This window comes from Scardinius erythrophthalmus (genome assembly GCF_964197995.2).
Source record: "Scardinius erythrophthalmus genome assembly, chromosome: 19".
Lineage (NCBI taxonomy): Eukaryota > Metazoa > Chordata > Actinopteri > Cypriniformes > Leuciscidae > Scardinius > Scardinius erythrophthalmus.
Window position 1 is genome coordinate 13,669,741 of NC_138239.1, and position 18,762 is coordinate 13,688,502.

The 18,762-nt window shown below is 37.0% G+C and overlaps 2 protein-coding genes across 2 annotated transcripts in view; one reads left to right on the forward strand and one right to left on the reverse strand.

The window, feature by feature from the left end:
- The window catches only part of ush2a (Usher syndrome 2A (autosomal recessive, mild)), a gene marked incomplete at both ends in the record, with an annotated part of 211,764 nt that extends 209,281 nt beyond the window's left edge, over nucleotides 1-2,483 (forward strand). The window contains 2 exons of the mRNA XM_081394329.1: nucleotides 278-475; nucleotides 2,394-2,483. Coding sequence (XP_081250455.1) covers nucleotides 278-475; nucleotides 2,394-2,483 — 288 coding nt within the window. The remainder of the gene's footprint in view (nucleotides 1-277; nucleotides 476-2,393) is intronic.
- Nucleotides 2,484-5,866: 3,383 nt separating this feature from the next.
- kctd3 (potassium channel tetramerization domain containing 3) lies at nucleotides 5,867-18,145 on the reverse strand. Its single transcript, XM_081347665.1, has 19 exons — nucleotides 17,766-18,145; nucleotides 17,114-17,167; nucleotides 16,896-16,941; nucleotides 16,603-16,676; nucleotides 16,443-16,501; nucleotides 16,246-16,326; nucleotides 15,971-16,117; nucleotides 14,052-14,142; nucleotides 13,776-13,966; nucleotides 13,577-13,692; nucleotides 13,371-13,458; nucleotides 12,732-12,848; nucleotides 12,485-12,655; nucleotides 12,253-12,408; nucleotides 12,026-12,122; nucleotides 10,301-10,503; nucleotides 10,079-10,217; nucleotides 8,349-8,914; nucleotides 5,867-6,148 (listed from the first exon to the last, which is right to left on the reverse strand). The coding sequence occupies exons 1-19, from the start codon at nucleotides 17,834-17,836 to the stop codon at nucleotides 6,084-6,086; spliced, it is 2,532 nt and encodes an 843-aa protein (XP_081203791.1). The 5' UTR covers nucleotides 17,837-18,145; the 3' UTR covers nucleotides 5,867-6,083.
- Between the last annotated feature and the right edge of the window lie 617 nt (nucleotides 18,146-18,762).

The window sequence follows — 18,762 nt, forward strand, 5'->3', positions numbered from 1 at the left end:
TATTTATACTACAGACATGAATGTCTTTTGTGGCATTTGCACTTTTGCATGAACAAGCAATCTAGTCTCTTTTCATGTGTGATTCTATTTCATACAATTTCCGTTATGTTTTGGACTTTGTTTTGCAGTTGACTGGCATTGCATGCAGAATGTGTATAGTTGGGTTGTTGTGAACCTCTTGTTTGCTCATCTTTTCCTAAGTGACTCGCTGCAGCACGTGTTTGAGAGACTGAATGTGCAGTGATGTGGGTGTTTGTGCTTCATATTGATATATCAGGGTTTGACTGACACTAAGATCGGAGGCACCAGCAACCTCAGCTATCAGGCCAGCATGTCTGTGCTGCGCGTTCCCAGCCAGAGCCAGCTGAGCCATGCCTATTCCCAGAATTCCTTGCATCGGAGTGTTAGTCAGCTGATCGACACTCAAGATAAGAAATCATGGGACGCTGATCTGCACGGCACTGACAGCGGAATGGTGAGATAGTGTCTCATAATAATAATAATTATATTATTACTCATAAGGGATGACATGGAAAGATTTTGTATCACCTTTACAAGAAAAAAACATTTAAATGGTACACTACCCTGCTTACTTTACAAATAAATACATTTATATGATATTATTGATTTGAGAGCAAATGTTGTATTATACAGAGTGATATGATAAATATGCACACTACCGTTCAAAGGTTTTCTTTTTAAAGGGATAGTTCACCCAAAAATGAAGATTAGCCCATGATTTACTCATCCTCAAGTCATCCTAGGTGTATCTGACATTCTTCTTTTAGACGAATACAATCGGTGTTATATTAAAAAATGTCCTGGCTCTTCCAAGCTTTATAATGGCAGTGAATGGCTGTTTCTGTTTTGAAGTCCAGAAAAGTGCATCTAAAAACTTTACAAACTGTAATCTCTAACTTCCGCTAACTGTCGTACGTGCGTTCACGAGAGACTTGCGTTCCAGCGCACGTACGACAGTTAGCGGAAGTTAGAGATTACAGTTTGTAAAGTTTTAAATATGGATATTTTCCTTATACAAACGCATCGCTTCGCTTCAGAAGGCCTTTATTAACCCCCAAGAGCTGTGTGGAGCACTTTTATCATGGATATATGTGACCCTGAACCACGAAACCAGTCTTATGGGTCTTTTTTTTTTAATTGAGATTTATACATCATCTGAAAGCTGAATAAATAAGCTTTCCATTGATGTATGGTTTGTTAGCATAGGACAATATTTGAAATGAATGAAAATCTGGAATCTGAGGGTGCAAAAACAATCTAAATATTGAGAAAATCGCCTTTAAAGTTGTCCATTTATGTTCGCGATTGTGCTGCATCCACTCACAAAAATACATTTTTGATTATATTTAAGGTAGGAAATTTACTATATATCTTCATGGATCATGATCTTTACTTAATATACTAATGATTTTTAGCATAAAAGAAAAATCGATAATTTTGACCTATACAATGTATTGTTGGCTGTTGCCAAAAATATACCCGTGTGACATGTGACTGGTTTTGTGGTCCAGGGTCACATATGCACTTTTATGGACTTTTTTAATATAACTCCGATTGTATTCGTCTGAAAGAAGAATGTCAGATACACCTAGGATGACTGAGTAAATCAAAATCAATTTTCAGTATTAAGAATGTAATACTTTCATTCAGCAGGGATGCATTTAAGTAAAACTAAAGACTTGACATTTTTACAAAAACTTTATTTCATTTAAATGCTGTTCATTCTAACTTTCTTTTAATCTAAGATCTTAGGGGAAAAAACATATCACGATTTCCTCAAATATATTAAGCAGCACAGCAGTTTTTAACATTAATAATAATAAATGTTTATTTAGCAGCAAATCAGCGAATTAGATTGATTTCTGAAGGATCATGTGACACTGAAGACTGGAGTTATGATGTTGAAAATAAGCTTCGCATCACATGAATACATTACATTTTAAAACATAGTCAAAACATTTTAAACTTATAAAACTCTTATTTTAACTAATAATATATCATAATGTTACTGTTTTTACTGTATTTGTATCAAATAAATGCAACCTTGGTGGACAAGAGATTTCTTTCAAAATCATTAAAAAAATCATACCGACTTGAACGGTAATGTAGAAAATTGGTTGTCAGAGACAACGTTCAATTATACAGTACAGTAGACATTTTACAAAAATATGAATTAACATATAACAGAAGAATACCACAACTGATCAATCAGAATCAAGTATTCCAGACATAGTACAGTGAGAATGTGTCATGTAAAAAGTCCAATTCTAGCAAACAACATTGCATTTACATGTACTTGTTCTGTTCAGTTTTAGTCATTTTGCCTGGATAAGGATTTGTCATAGCTGATGATGACTATTATCTTTTTGCAGTATGTGGGTGATGAGGAGTTTGGGGAGACTATTAAAAGCTACAGCTCAGTGAAGAAGGAGCAAACCATGTTTACAGACACTCACTTGTAAAGCCTTCATACGGAGAACGTCCTTGGGAATAGAATTCTTCTCCAACTTATTCTGCAGATGAGTGAATTTCATATTTACAACCATAAAATATGGCAGTGATAGTATATTGGTTTGTCCATGATAAAACATAGTGGAATGTAACAGGAAAAGATCTGTTTTTCATAATGCTGGAATTTTTTATTATTTGTCAGAGATGTGTTAGTGTAAGTGCAAGTGCATATTGACGCTCGATGGTGTTTTAATCCCCCAATGGCTCCTTAGAGGCAGCTAACCCTACCCTCAACCTTAAACCTACCCATCCCCTCGCTGCCTGGAAGGCGCTGTTGGGGGCTTAAAACACCAAACACCCATATTGACTACCTCTGACTTCATTGCTTCCATATTAAGCATAGAATGACTTATTTACGTTACTACGTGCTTATATTCCTTTTATTTTGTTTTAAAGAAAGTCTTTTTGTATATATCATATTTTCAGGGTTTCACACACTCACAAGCCTTGATTTTTTTCCTCATAGACCCAGGGGCTGGATTCACAAGAAAATTCTTAAGATAAATTCTAAGAAGTTCGTAAGAATGTTCCTAAGTGCAATTCAATCAATTAATCTTAAAAACAACCATAAGAAAAAAGGAATTTTGGGGAATAGAATTATTCTTATCTTTTTTCTTAAGTTAGAAAATAAGAACAAAATAGCAGTTAAGAAGAATTTTGTTCTTAGGAATGTTTTATGAATCTGGCCCCAGAAGCGTAATGCCCATTCAAACTTGATTTTTCTTAAGCTAAGTGTATTTTAAATAGAATTTCCCAAAAGTTTTTTTTTTTTTTTTTTATCTTTTATAACTATCTTGCGGTATTGTTAGAGGTACAAAATCCATTACCAGTGACATTTTTAAATCCAGTCGAGTTTCACCTTCTGCAGATCATTTGCAAAACTGAAAATTGGCATTATTTACCCCTCGTCATGTCGCCCAAAACTCTTATGACCTTTTTCCAATGGGACATTAAAAAAGTTATCGAAATGATTCTTAATACCTAACCCCCCACCCCCCTTTGGTTACGTATGTCTTATGTAGAGCGTCAAGTGAGACCACTACCACTGATGCCACCTCAAAAAAATAAAATAATAATAATAATTATTGCATACACCTAAAAAAAATAAGTTTGGAGAGGTAACAACTTAAATGATAGACTGAATTGATCTGAAACTATACTTCTATTGAAATTTAGTTTAGTCTGATTTCATACTTGTACATATTATCGGACATAGATGATCTTTGCTGTAAAATGTGCTTAGCATTGATGCAGAGAGGAAGCAAACTGTTCTTAAAATAGCACTGTAGTATTATAGCTTTAAATGGAGTCTTATGAATGGCTGTGTAGCTATGAAATATTACCGCAATCATAAAGTATTAATGACCTGAGTCTCCAAATTATTCATGCCAACATAGAGAGGAAGTCCATTTCTTCTGTCTCTACAGACACATGAATGAGGAAGATAATCAATCCAGTAGACACATCCTAGACCTAGACTATCTGTATTAACTCTTTCCCTGCCAGCATAAAAAAAAAAAGCACAAAACTTTCATGGCCCCTAGAATATTTTGTTGTATAAATATCTGAACATACCATATATCAAAAGAAAATACAGAGCTTTTGGTTTTAAACAAACTGAGAAAGCTGAGAAAATTGCGTGTTTTTTTTTTTTTTTTTTTTAAAGACTACAACGTGCTAAACAGGGTTCTAAATTAACACCCGCCAACCCGCCAAATGCGGGTTAAAATTCATTTTGGCGGGTGTTAATAAAAACTTACTAGCCAGTTTGGCCGGTGATGCATGAGGCATTACATGCAGGGATGTAGTGGAGGCTAAACGCAGGTAAACGCCGTTTACGCACCTCCCAAAATTTGGAAATAGCGTTTACCCACCTCTAAATGTGTGGTGTTTTTATCCACCAATTTAGAGGTGTGTTTATCCACCTCTAAATTGCGTTTATCCACCTCTAAATTTCACGCTTTTCAAGTGCCTGATCGTCAATCGGTACATGATTCGAGCATTTGGGCCGTTAACGACAGTGCAGAACATTGAGCAGAGAGCGCAGCGCGCCGACACACACACACACACACACGGAAGAGAACGGCGCGGAAAAGACACGCTCGTGAAGTTACTAGCTGCGAGAGAATGAAACCTGATCGCCGAACACGGAGGCGAGACGGAACATTTTTGGTTTTATTTTTTTATTTTTTGCAAAATTGTCTGTTAATGTCGGCAGCCATTACACTTGTGGAAAATACAGTGCAACTTATATTGTCTTTCTTCTGTTAATTACAGAAACTTTTTTCTAAGTTTTCTTTAGCCTAAAGTTTGCGAGAAACCATGGAAACGAATGGACACAGAAAACACAAGAAATAAGACAAACGGAGTTGGCTAGTAAAGTATTAAACGAAATGCGGCAGTGGTACTTGGGACAGACTTCTGGGGGCGAGAAGAGGAACGAGGCAGGGGATGAGGAGGGTATCGACAGAGAAACTAAGAAAAGAAAATGCCAAATGGCTAACGGGTCGTGAATGGCTAGTGTTTGATCACAATAATGTCATCATGTATTGTCAGGATTGCCACATGTAGCCTACTAAAAAAAAAAAAAAAAAAAAAAAAAATTTGGCTAGTGGATATTCTGATTGGCTGGTAACTTTAGAAAGTTACCAGCCACATTGGCTGGTGATCAAAAAAGTTAATTTAGAACCCTGGTGCTAAAGCAATGCTTTTATCGCTTGTTTCTGCTTCTTTTTGCCTGTGTTTTGATCCGGAACTTCAGTACCCCTTTAGAAGATGCGTAATAGCGCCCCCTATCGTATAAGAGTGAAAACAAGGAAAGCTGGAAAAGTCCGTCAATGGCGGGGAAAGAGTTAATGGAAATGACAGCTAACGTGGTGTTGTGCCTGCTAGACTGAGCAGTAGTGTGTGTACGCAACTGTGATGATGCCAATGGACAAAGTGTCTTAAATGTCAAGTTAAACTGCAAAAATGTTCATCAATGTCACATGTGGATGTTTTTCATAGGTTGTTTTAAACCTGTCAAGTGTGAATATATTTATACACGTTATTATTATTTGGCACTTAAATGGCACTATCCTAAAAAATCATATTTTTACATGTGTTTTTTTTTAAAAGATGGTCAGTATTATTTATTGTTGCAATAATTTATTTTTATTTTTTTGTAAAGCAGCTTACGCTAAGTTTAATCAGAGGTTTGTGTGGTTATTGTGTCTTGTACGATGGAACAAGTGCTCCTATATATGGACAATCATTGATCTAAGTTGTGAAATGTAAAAAAGTTGTGCTTGTAATGTTGATGTTTCCATACTTATTAAAAAAAGCAAAGAGTCAGTTCTATTTGGTTACTTTATTGTGCCACTGGAGATGTACAGAAGCTGAGTTCCAATCTGCAGTGCATGTACTGTACCATTTTCACATATTTCTTTCCATATTTCATATAGCATGAGCTGTAATTTCCTCTTTAAGCCACACCATGATCTGCGCAGCAGGTAAGATAAAACAGTCTTGATATGATAAAACATAAAGCGGTCTTGTTAGATATTACATACCTAATCTGCATATTGAAATGAAGAGGACTCATCTTGCCTGGAGATGAAATCATACAGTATCCAGGCTGAAAACATAAATCAGGTTGTGACTAATTCTGAATGCAAGCATAAAGTATCATACTCTTGTCAATTTAATATTCCCCATCACTGAAAAATATCAGAGAGCAAATAAATGACATGGGAATCTTTTTAGAAATGTTCTAAAAATACACCAGCAAACCAGTTTTTCTTTTTTTAATCCTTAAAAAGGATTTGATAGATTTATGAGCAACATAATTTTAGGACTTGACAGGTTAAACATGCAGATTTTCCAAGGGGTAATTATTTTCATTCATTTTTCTAGCTTCATGCTGTTGTCCAAAGAACTTTCTGCTTTTCTTTTACTCATAATTCAATTTCAGGCTATGAGGCCTAATGTCAAAAAAATGTTTACACTTATTGCATAGCATTGATGAGATCTCATCATTCCCATCATAGTAAGTACATCCTTTGTTAAAGGCTTCTATTTAGTTACAATTAAAATAATAATCTCACTTGCAACATATAACTATATTAATAGCCTATATTGGATATGTATCACTGATATACTGTATATTTCTCTCTGGTAGGATATATATCCTGTACACAAAGTGTAATGGCTGGGGAAAAGTGACCATGCTCATCAGTCCATGTCAAATATAAATAATCCATTACCATGTATTCTTAATTAACAGAAGTCGAAATGCAAATTATAAAATTATGCTTTGTAATGACATTATTCACAACATGTTGATTAATTTAGACATTTGCATTTTAAATACAGAGAAAATCCATTAGTACAAATTTTTATTTTGAATTGTGCATTACCTTTAAAACTGGCAGCTGTCTTTTAAACATGCTTTTTCCTTTTTCTCTCTTTTCTTGATAAGTGTCTTATTCTGTGAGCTGAATTGTAAATTTGGCTTCACTTAAACAAGTTGCATAATGGGATAATCCAACTAACCCAACCCTCACATCAGGAAAACAGCTAAATCCGTTTTGATTTCTCACGGCATCTTAATTAACGAAAGGCACTGAATGAATCCCAAAAATAGATAGAGCAAGAAAAAATCTCCTGCAGACGCATGCTGAAAGTTCACAGAGAGCAAACCGTTTGAACGGCAGCAGCAGTGGAGTCTAACCTGCACTTCAAACCTGATCATTAGTTGAAGTTCACCTTTTCAATCCTTTATAAAGGGATGTAAAGACAGACAATAAAGTGCATCATAGTGTTTTGAAGGTACCGTTAGTGGACAGTAGCATTTTAAAAAGAAAATAGCAAGCCATTAAAGCAATACTCTACCAAAAATCTGCCTGCATGTACTTCAACCCATGTTTAAAGGAGCGGAGTATCCAAACTGATCATTTCCATACAATGATAGCAAATGAGGACCTCGGATGTCAACACAGATTATCAAGACAAGGCTTTCAATTGTAACTTCAACTTCATTCTGTTCCCCAGACAGTCCTCTGACTATAACGTATTAGCCGAATGGACCACTTTTGTTTTTATATTGTTACATTCTCTAATCTTTTAGGAGTTGGAGAAGCCCTGCTCTCCATCCGCGTTCATTGTATGGAAGAGAGCAGCCCAGACATTGTGATAAACGTATCGTCTGTTGACCCATGTAAGAAATGGGTTTTAAATGATACGAGGGTGAATTTAGTCTAAGCAATTCTTGCTTCACTCTCAAGTAAAGGATTTGGACTGGTGTTCTTGTTAATGACAATAAAAGGCGGAGATCTGAAACTATTCAGTTGCGCAAAATTTCAAGATCGTTTGCTATGTATAGATTTCACATCTGGAGGAGAGTCTTTTCTCTAAATCACACATTTGAGAAATTATCTTAGGCCAAATGTAGAATGGTTTCTATGCAAGATTTTATAATTGAGGCCCCATAACTCTAATAGTTGAATCAAATTGATTGCGTCAAGTCAGTTTTTTATTTATTTATTTGCTCCAGTGAACTTTAAGCAAATGTATCTAATTTTTAAGCTTGTAAAAAGCAGATCAAATCTAAACTAGTTAACAAGACACATGAAGAAAAGCCAAGCGGCCATTTCTGTGGAGGATTTTCCCTTTAGTTCTGTACACAGTGAGTTTTTAGCTGCCAGCTGCCATCCTGCCAAACCTTATGATCAACATTCACATCTACATCCTGAAACGCTTCTCTTCTGAAATACCTTGAGATTATTGTATTTGGTATGACCTCTGTGTATGACAAATCTGAGTAAAGCATCACTCACATGCAGCGTCAGGGCCCTTGCGATGGCGTGGGGATGTGGCCACTTTAGTTGGCGAGGGTGAGGCGGTGCTGGACGAGTCGCTGCCCCCTCCATCAGCTGCTGTGGACGGGGGGCTCAGCTGTGGAACCGGAGGTGCCTTTTTCCTACTTAGAAAATTGGCTTCAAATGTCGCTTTCTTCCTCCCCCCCTCCGCTCTGTAGTCCGCAGCCCCCTCCTCCATCAAATGAACTCTTCGTCGCTGGTCTCCAGGGCTGTCTGGGGGTTTACGTGCGGCCGCAGACTGGGTTTCGGAAGCTCTAGACCCCCAAAGATCCAAGGTAGAGTTCCTTTTGTCCGAGTCCTCAGTGCTGTTCTCCCCCGCGGACTGGCGTATCTCGTCCTCGGTGGATCCGCACTGTCCATGGTTCTCCAGCAGGGCTTTGGTGAGGTTTAAGCTGTGGAAGTCTCTGTAGCTGTGGAAGCTCTCTGTGCGTCGAGCACGGGCCAGCAAAGGGCTCTCTCGGTACGGCCGCAGGGCTCCGTATGTGGCTGTCTCAAAGATGGGCTCCTGAGCCTGCAGCTGGAGACTGTAAAAATGACAAAATATTGTATTGCTAATATTGTATTTTAACGTAAGAGTTGGTGCAGAATGTGTCTGGCTTCCAGTGTCATCCAGTTATTTGTAGCTATATAAAACAGTTTGTTATGCTGCTTGATATTGCAAACTGGTATTTCTTACTATATTATTTTAACATATTGTTATAATCATAAACTCAGTGGTTTGATGCACAAATAGTTACTGCACTTTGTTATGCCTCTAATTATTTACCAATAGAGCAGCTAATGAATCGAAAGTATCGCACATTCACAGAAAATAGCTTACTTCCGTGTAGCAAAATAAAGTGGATATGATGACAAAGTTAATCTCAAGATTCATTAAGAACATTAAAGGAATTGCTCACCCAAAAACTGTAATGAATGTCATTATTTATTTACATTATTCACTTACGATATTACTTAAAATGTATATTTTTGTAGATCTTTTCCATACGACAGTTTATAATGACCATGTCTGTCTTCGAAAAGGGCAAAAAGGAGTAAAAAAGTAGCATTTGCATAATATGCAGTATATTCTTAGTCATCTGAGAGCTTTCAGTGAGGAAAGGACTGAAATATAGGATGATTTTGTGTGACTGCTATAAACATTTGTCAATTTTTAAATGTGTGCTTTTAAATTAAAAAACAAATGTTTGAATTGCTATTAAAGCCATATTCTCATTCTCTTGAAGTCTCATATTCTCATATTATTGAAGATTACATAATGTGATAAAATTTAACAAAATAAATTCATGTGGGATCCAAAATTTAGATTTATGGGTGAAAAACACCCAAAACTTGGTCCCTTCACATAAAGAAGACTAGGAATATAGCAGCAGTCATTTAGTTGTATGGCTCTTTTAACAGCTGTGGTCACTATGGGGTAAATTATTTGGTGAACTATATAGGCTATTTTAAGACCTGTTCATGTCAAATCCAAATAAATGAAAATATAAAACGTAAACTTTTTTGGTACCAAAGCTATTCACACATGCTGAATTTTAGCATTGTTTGAGCTTGAATATCGTAATGACAGCAAAATCAGCATTTGCACAGTTAGAAATTTCATCTAGCCCCCAAATACTGTACAAAATTGGCATGGAGGAGTTAAATCTTGTGGTGCAGTTTTATTCCAATAATTCCGACTCTAGTACCTGGAGCAGGACTCTCGCAGCCGGCTGTGCTGCAGCACTGAGGGGGCGGGGCTAATGTTGGGCGTGGCACAGCGAGATGTGCTCAAATCACATTGGTCAAGCAGCTTCAGCAGCTCCTCCTCAGTAGGACCTCCCACCTCTGCAAACAGGTAACATCCTTTTTAAACTTAATCCAATAGGCTTTTTAGATGTACCTCTTTTCCAGTTCAGTAATAATCAGACCTGGCTCACGCCTAGCCTTATCATCAAGGCTCTTGTTGACTGTGTCCATGGCGGTGGTGAGATCCCACATCTGAATGCTCCCATTTGCATGGCCAGTGAAGAGGTAATGGCGTGGCCTGGAGCCCATGCGGCTCGAGCCCTCACACTCCCGCACTGTAAAACAAGTGATTGTAGTCCCATCTACAGATTGCACCTCACAGATCCTGAAATACAGATAGAGACGAAACATTAGCATATTGCCCGCCCATTTACTGTGCGCACAGACACCAGGGAAAAATGTAACCCCCTCAAACACTACAGCTGATTCCTGTGGATACTGGACAGCATCATGTTGAGAAGACACTGTGCACAATGTAAAGGGAAAGGCAGTTTTTTTTCACTGCCCAAGGACGAGCATGTGAAGAATAACTGGTTAAAATTCATCTTTACCACGATACCACAGCAGTATAATCCTAAACTTTTGCTGTGTTCCTTTTATTTTACTGACGACTGCTTCTCAAATCTCGGAGTTCAATGCAGGATTCGCATATCGCTTGCTCTTGAAAGATGGTTCAAAATACTTAGTTTTGAGTTGTATATTGTGGTCTCCTGCTAACTGGTTAACTCACATTATTACTGTCTTACTGAAATACTTCTGCTAATCAGTTGTGGGCCACTATTACATAAAACTTCCAGTGTTTCATCATTGCACTCTCGCTCAGATTGATATGGTAAAATCGACATCATTGTTCGTTATTGTGTTTAGTTTACGGTGTAGGAAGCCTCAGGACAGCTGACGTTGTTTTGGCAATGGGCATTTTTGTTTTCGACACGCAAGCTGTACGCAGTAGACCAATCACAACAGACTGAGCTGTCTGGCCAATCAGAGCAGAGTAGCTTGCGGAAAGGAGGGATTTAGAGAGATTGATTCATCTGACGAGTCGTTTGAGAATCATTGAAATTATGGTGATGTGCAAATGTATATTATGAGAAAATGAAACAGTTTTTTTACCTTTGATGCATGTAAACCTGTTGTAGGAGACTCCAAAACAACATTAGGAAACTTTAAAATAGCGTAATAGGGACACTTTAAGATAAACTACTGTTAACAATGAAATATATGTGTGTATATATTAGAATATTCTTTTTTTTCCAAGTGTTATTTATGTTATATTGTATGATATACATTTTAGCTAAGATTTGTATCATAATTGACAGCAGTGACTGGCCATGTTAAATCAAATGCCACGTCAGCGATATTGAGGTATTTTTAATAGTACACTCATAATTCTAAATAATGAGATACTTATTTTGCATATCATGTGTATTTCAACACAAAAACTTGTCTCAGTTTTAGTTTCAAATTTAGAGTATAATTTTATTTTTTTATTCACATTCATGCTTTCATGTCTATAATGATATGGCCAAATTATAGCCTTAAAAGTTAACATGTAGTTAATTCAATATTGTATCAAAATATTTATTTCTAAAGCTACTTTTTGTAATATCTATTCAATGCTTTTCTTACACACAATAATGACTTTTAATGATCTTTAATGAACTTCTCAGCCATATTTAGCATTAAGGATGCATTAAGTTGATCAAAAATGACAGTGAAGAAATTTATAATGCTATAAATCATTTCTATTTCTAAATAAATCTGAAAAAATAGCTTAGCTTCCACCAAAATATCAAGCTGCACAACTGCTATATATTTGTTTTACAGTCTATGATTTCAACATGTACCTCTTCCCCGTAGAGGAGAGACGAACAAAGAGTTTGTTGGTAATGGGAATGACTTTCTGAATGAACACCTGTTGGTCGTCTCGCTCTCCAAATGGACCTGAATAGAAACAGCACATGATTAGAACAGCAGTTCAGCTCACAGGACAATGGAGGAAAATAGCAGCTTCTCAGTTCTTCTTGTACCTTCACTTCCTGATATGGTGGAAATCTACAATCAAATCTCTCACCGATGTCATTGCCGGAGGAATAGCTGCTGTGGCTCTCTGTCTCCTCCAATGAGATGATTTTAAAGGAGGCCAGCGGAGTAGATCCTGGCTGAGTGGAGATCATTCCTCTGAACCGAGTCACCGTCCACGTGCGTACGTGATTATTGTCAGCGCACACTTCAACAAAACAAGGCCAAAATTATAGATCGCCATCATTTTTCATTATACTGTCCAGTGCCTGTGTAGTTTGTACCTGAAACTAAGTGTTTTTCAGAGAGCATGATCTTAGTGACGGGGCTGCGGTGGACAGTGAAGGTCTGGAAGAGCTGTGGACCAGATCCAACGGTCTCTGGATGCTGAACGATGACACGCACGGCCCCTGAGCTGGTTCCGTAAGCTATCTCAATCCAGTTCCCACTCACACCTGCAAACACAGTGAGATCAGTGACTGATCAGACTCACCAACACTTCATTGAGTAATTAACCATCACTGGACGCACTGGTTTTAGGAGTCAGGTAGACACTGAGGGCTGTGATGGCATCATTTGACGGGTCGTGGTACAGCTCTGTCACCAACAAGTCATTATCTTTCATTCTCAGTGGAAACTTCTGCATGTCTGAGAGTGGAGAGAATAAGGTTAGTTAAGGCTTTCCTTTATCATCTTCTCATTTAACATATTTCATGTACAATAAGAAGATATTTTAAAGAATGTTGGTAACCAGACAGTTGAAGGCACCCATTTAATTCCATAGTATTTTGTTTCTTACTATGGAATTCAATGGCTACCGTTAAACCAACATTCTTTAAAATATCTTCTTTTGTGTTTAACAGAAGAAAGAAACTCATACAGGTTTGGAACAACTTGAGGGTAATTTTATTTTTTGGGTGAACCATCCCTTTAAAATTTGACAAAACTTTATAAACTTCAAACACGTGGATCACAGAACTACATTTGGATGATGAATTGTATATGAGTTTGTAACCTATTTACTATGTGAAATTAATTAAACTGATGTCTTTATGCAATTTTAATTACATTTTCAACACTGATTCTGTTACTGACAGTTTTACATCTCATTAATGACTCATGTCATATAAAAATAAATGCACTGCAGTTGAGAAAAGATAAGCAGCTTACCAATATAGTAAATTGAGCCGTTATTACAGCCCAGCAAGAGAAAGGAGCCGGCGGTGTCACAGCTTGTGATGGGCACCACATCCTGCACCTGTACAAGTGATATATTGCAAACGACATAATCAAATATGAAACCTGATTATACGCTTGTTAATGAAAAGAAATTAAACCGGCATGACTGTTGTAGTATAAAATCTGAATTGCTTTACCTGCCAGTGCTGGGTGACGGCGTTCCACACTCCTACCTTCCCCGTGTGACTGGTGGCGACTAGCTGACTCCCAATGAAAAACAGAGAGTCAACGGGTACTCCGAGACTGAACACACCTTCACAAAGACAGAGAAACATTATCTCACAAAATCTACACACATGAGCAACTGTGCATTTCATTTCTGTTCTGTCCTCACACCTATTTCACTTCCGCTCCCTCCGTCCTGGATACTCCACAAAATAATGCTGCTCTCCGATGACGCTGCCACCATCTTGTCTTTATCTCCATGTGGGCCGCCCACAACTTTAGCATTAAGGGCCACCCGCTCAATGGCCCAGTCCAGGTAAGGGCTGGAAAACACCTGCTGCCAGCCTGATGATTCCTTTATCCTAAAGAACAATCACAGTCAACCTATGGTGAGTATAACCTTTATTATTATTATATATTTTAAAGTCATTTGATATGTAGCTTTACCTGTAGCAGATGACAAAATGTGCATAAGCAGCTACAATCCAGTTATGATGGCCAGCCACAATCAGCACCTTTCTAGGGTCCACTGGTGATCCTATTTCAACATAAAAAATACAAAACAATAACCCAGTATGTTTAAACACCAGTAGGTCTAAATGTAGTACATTGAACTCAAATAAAACTACATGTCGTCACAATAATTAAAAATTCCGATTAAACTCAATCATGCTCACTGTCTTTTTTGGTTTAAAGGTATTTATTATTCATATAAGAAATTAGCACATAAACTTTCACCATTTCCAGTTCTGTGGCATTGGACAGTGTAATGCTGATAGTAAAATGTATTAATAAAGTTTCAAGCTTATGCATTAAAAAAAATGACAATACAGTAACAAGCATTTTATGATTTTTATGAGTTTTAACTGCTGGCTGTTGCCTATTATTAATGACTATAGTAACTTTCTTTTTAGACCATTTCAACAATTCATCTGTAAACACATTTTTATTTTTTTCTGTTTTTTTTTTCTGTTCTGTCAAGTATTATACAAATTCTCTGTGATGTGGATTCTATATGATATTCAGTATATTTTGCATTGTGATAAATAAATGCACCAAAATGCAATAAAATGGTTAAAAAGAAGGCCTGTCCGTTAACTTGTTCTCACTCTTGTTCTCGCTGTCTCTCTCTCTCTCTCTCTCTCTCTCTCTCTTTCTCTCTCTTCATTCTCTCACATGACTGCTGGGCACAGAGGACATAAAAGGCCTTTTAAAATGACCTTACCCTGCCTACTGCACTACTGCGTGTAAGGGGAATACTGTCTTCATGGTACACCCACCCCCCTCCTCTCTGTCTGTCCATACCAGAATGGAGCAGATGCTGTTCTCCAGTCTGTATTGAGACAGCTAATAGCCAATCCAATTCTACAGCTATTTTACTGCTACATTAATACAGCTTTCAAATTCCACTAAAACCCGAGAATATCTGAGCTCACAATCAAGCTCTATCAAAGGTGATTGATTATACAGTGATGATTATGATATATATATATATATATATATATATATATATATATATATATATATATATATATTTATATATATTTATATAGGGTATTTTTGTATTTTATATAAATATAGCAGTTGTGCAGTTTAATATTTGGTGGAAATTTCTTTTTTTTTCTCAGATTTATTTAGAAATAGAAATGATTTATAGCATTATAAATTTCTTCTGTCACTTTTGATCAACTTAATGCATCCTTGCTAAATATGGCTGAGAATTCATTAAAGATCATTAAAAGTCATTATTGTGTTAGATAAAAAAAACAGTGAATAGATATTTTGATACAATTTTGAATTAACTACACGTTAACTTTAAGGCTATATTGTGGCCAGAACATTATGGGCATGAAGGCATGAATATGAATAAAAACTAAAATTATACTCTAAATATGAAACTAAAACCACCAGTAGGTTGCGGCAAGTCACTGTCGTTATGAGTGAGTCATTAAGTCAGTCATTCATTCCACCGATTCATTTAAAAGGCTGATTATTTTAGGAACAAAGCAAGTGGCCATCTTTATGAATGGTCACTGAATCAAAAGCTCACTCCATTTGTTAAAAACTGGAGATTCGCTCTGAGACACACAACAGTTCTGCTATTGAAAAACAGACAAATGTCCAGATATTTCCCGGGGGGGGGGGGGTTACCTTTTCTGTAGCCTACTCTTGCTCGTGTGATATTGTTAAACTACTGTTTATCATATGATATAAATATAAGACAAAAATACATTTGTATTTTAGTTTACATGTCTTTTTAACTCTATTTTTTATAAAAGTGTGGTATATTTACACGCATGTGTTTTTTACTCAGCATCTTTAAACATCTTTAAACCACATCTGGTCCCTGAAAGGCTTGTACTCACCCATTCTTTGCGGTCCATCTGCCCCAGAGGGTCCAGGGAGAGAGGACTGAGGGCAGGAACGGAGGTAACCCCCCTCTGCACCACTGGGGCCTGAACGCTCCTCAACAGCTGCAGCCTGACCACCAGCACTGCTCCTCGCTGGGAGAGCTGAAGGACACAAATACCAGGCACATACTGATGTTAGAGTTATATTTGGCTGAGAGGAAGAAACGGTGACTGTTTTAGTGATTGTTTTGTGACTGTCTCTTTCTTCTACAGATCTACTCTGACCCTACCTGGTGGAGGGAGGTAGCCATGAAACAACACACTTCCACACGATGATCGCTCCAGTTCTTCACAAAGCAGTAAGCGGCGGACTAACCATATCAGTGACAAATAAAAACACAAGGCAAGAATTATACATAGATGCAACTGTCAAGTGATCATAAAAAATATGTTTTTAACAGATATGTCTAGTCCAGTTATGCCATACCTAATGGTGTAATCCCATAAAACTCAGCTTCATGTCGCAGGATACTTATGTTAACCCCCCTATCAGAGAAAGCAGGAATATTACACACATAAAAAACTATACAGATACTATATATTTCTTGGATATGAAATGGATAACAAATATGCATATCATATCTCACCTCATGTCCAATTCTTTAGTTCGAAGGAAGTTTAAAATAGGTGCAAATGCTGTCGGGTCTCTATCAATAAATATCTTATAGGAAAAAAATATATATGATTCAGAGTTGGAAAACATTTCTAATTTTATTGCATCTGAAAAACTTTTAAATGATTTTTATCAAACATTTTAGTATGCATTAAGTATTTTCTTGTTGTTGTTGTTATTGTTTTCTTAATTTTTATACACAATTACAGGTACGAATGGAACTTAGGACTTTGGGTCAATCATAGCATGATACATATTTCTACTCACAGCTCCAGTTTCATCCCGTAGCGTTGATATTCTCCCACTAAGTAAACTGGGCAGGAAAAACACATTTATACAAAGCTATGCAATGTCCATAGTATAATGACTACATTAGTTCAACAAGAATGGATAGAGCTTTAGCAAATTTGCATACAAAGAGGATATCTGGTGTGATCATTTTGGGAGATCAAGGCTGTGGTTCTGCTTCAAACATCTTATCTTACCTTGAGAAGAAAGAGTCAGGAATCCATGTCAGAGTCTGCCTTGATGTGCTAAATCTGAAAGCATGTAGATAAGATGTATGATGCAATCACTTCTCTTTCTCTTTTTATTTTATCTTTCAATTCATGAGCTTGAATCTATGCAGTTTACAGTTATTGTTTCGACAGTGAAACAAATAAAAAATATTGTTTTTTAATTAAAACGTGTCATTGTAATTGTTTATTATTGCAAAGCACAATTTTATATAGTATTAATTTAAGTAAACATTGTATTTTGGGGGAAATTGTGGCATCTTCTAAGTTTTTTTTTCTTCTTTTTTTTTGTTAACTTTTTTGTTTTGTTTCATTTTTTCTTTAATTATGAAGATATTTTAGGGTTTGGGGATATATCATGATATAGTCTTTAGGACATGTAAAAACGGGGGATGAAGGAACTGAATTGTCTTGGTCCCGTTATGTAACGTAATAATATTCATGGCCCTGTTCAAGACGAGTTCAAAATCATGTGTTTTGTAGTTTAAGACGTGGTTGTTACCGTTACATATTAGCGCTCATCGCATCACATCATAGTCAAAAGCCGCTGCACAGCATTTCATCTCAAATAAAACTGTTTTGACTCCCGAGTTTATGTAAAGAAGTCATGACGTCAGCGTACCTCATTCCTCCGACATTTAGCTGGATGATGTCACCCATTCCAGATGTTGAACTGTTCCCAATTCCAGCCATCCTCTAATTCCGCACGGTTAGCGAGGAGGAATGCACGCGATCTGAATATCCAGTTTGTGCATCGATCCAGCTGGAGTCCTCAAGATTCTCTTTATTCTTCCTCACGACCCAGCGAACCCATAAATTATGCGTCACAAGAACGGCGTATGAGATGGAGCTGTTCGTACACAGTGTTCTCCATATTCAGAGTTTTAATAAACAACTCAAAACATGGCCTTCATTTATCAAAGGCCCTTTTCTGTAGCCTATGGGACTTGGGAAAGCTACGTTCAGTGTTGTGGGCGCCATAGAGCGATGCTAGAACGCTGTGGACTCATCAGAGCGTCAGCCAATGGGATAGCGTCATTCCTGACACAGGACGCCGACCACGCCCAGTGTTTTGGAAGTAGAAAGCTGGACTTCTCACATCTATAGTCTTAAAGCTATACTCAATATTTTTTTTATTGCTAATTAAAAAGTTTTTACAAATAAAGAAATGAACAGCATTTAAATTAAAACATTATTAAAAAGACATTTACTCTAGAATACACTATTACACTCACGCCAGTCTACTAGATAAAACTGTTTCATTCTAAAGGCGGGTCGCCCCCTCATGAGTGCCGCGATCTTTCCAGTACCAGCTGTGTCATGCAGTTGGTCACTAATAAATGTTTACTTTGTGATTTCAGGCAATGCTCAAATCGCTTTACAAAGCATAAACAGCATGTCTGCCCTCCTGAGGCGACTCGCCCCCATGTACAACAATAGTAATTATTTTCAGGTTACCGGGATGACTGGTCTTCATGTGTGGAGGTCTTCACACTGGTCTTCACCTAATGTGAGTGAACATGAAACGTTTTGCATAAGTAGCCTATTAATTATTTCTTGATGGGTAGAATGTCTTTTTTGAGGAACAAATTGATGTTAATGGTAATGCACACTACAAA

Bases quoted from the DNA above. Each gene is read 5' to 3' on its own strand.
- kctd3 (XM_081347665.1), bottom strand. From the start codon at position 17,836: ATGGCTGGAATTGGGAACAGTTCAACATCTGGAATGGGTGACATCATC. The intron at 14,143-15,970 runs GTGAGTACAAGC...ATGTTGAAATAG, and splicing joins AGATGGACCGCAAAGAATGG to GATCACCAGTGGACCCTAGA. The intron at 10,504-12,025 runs GTACATGTTGAA...TCTGTATTTCAG, and splicing joins CTCTCCTCTACGGGGAAGAG to GATCTGTGAGGTGCAATCTG.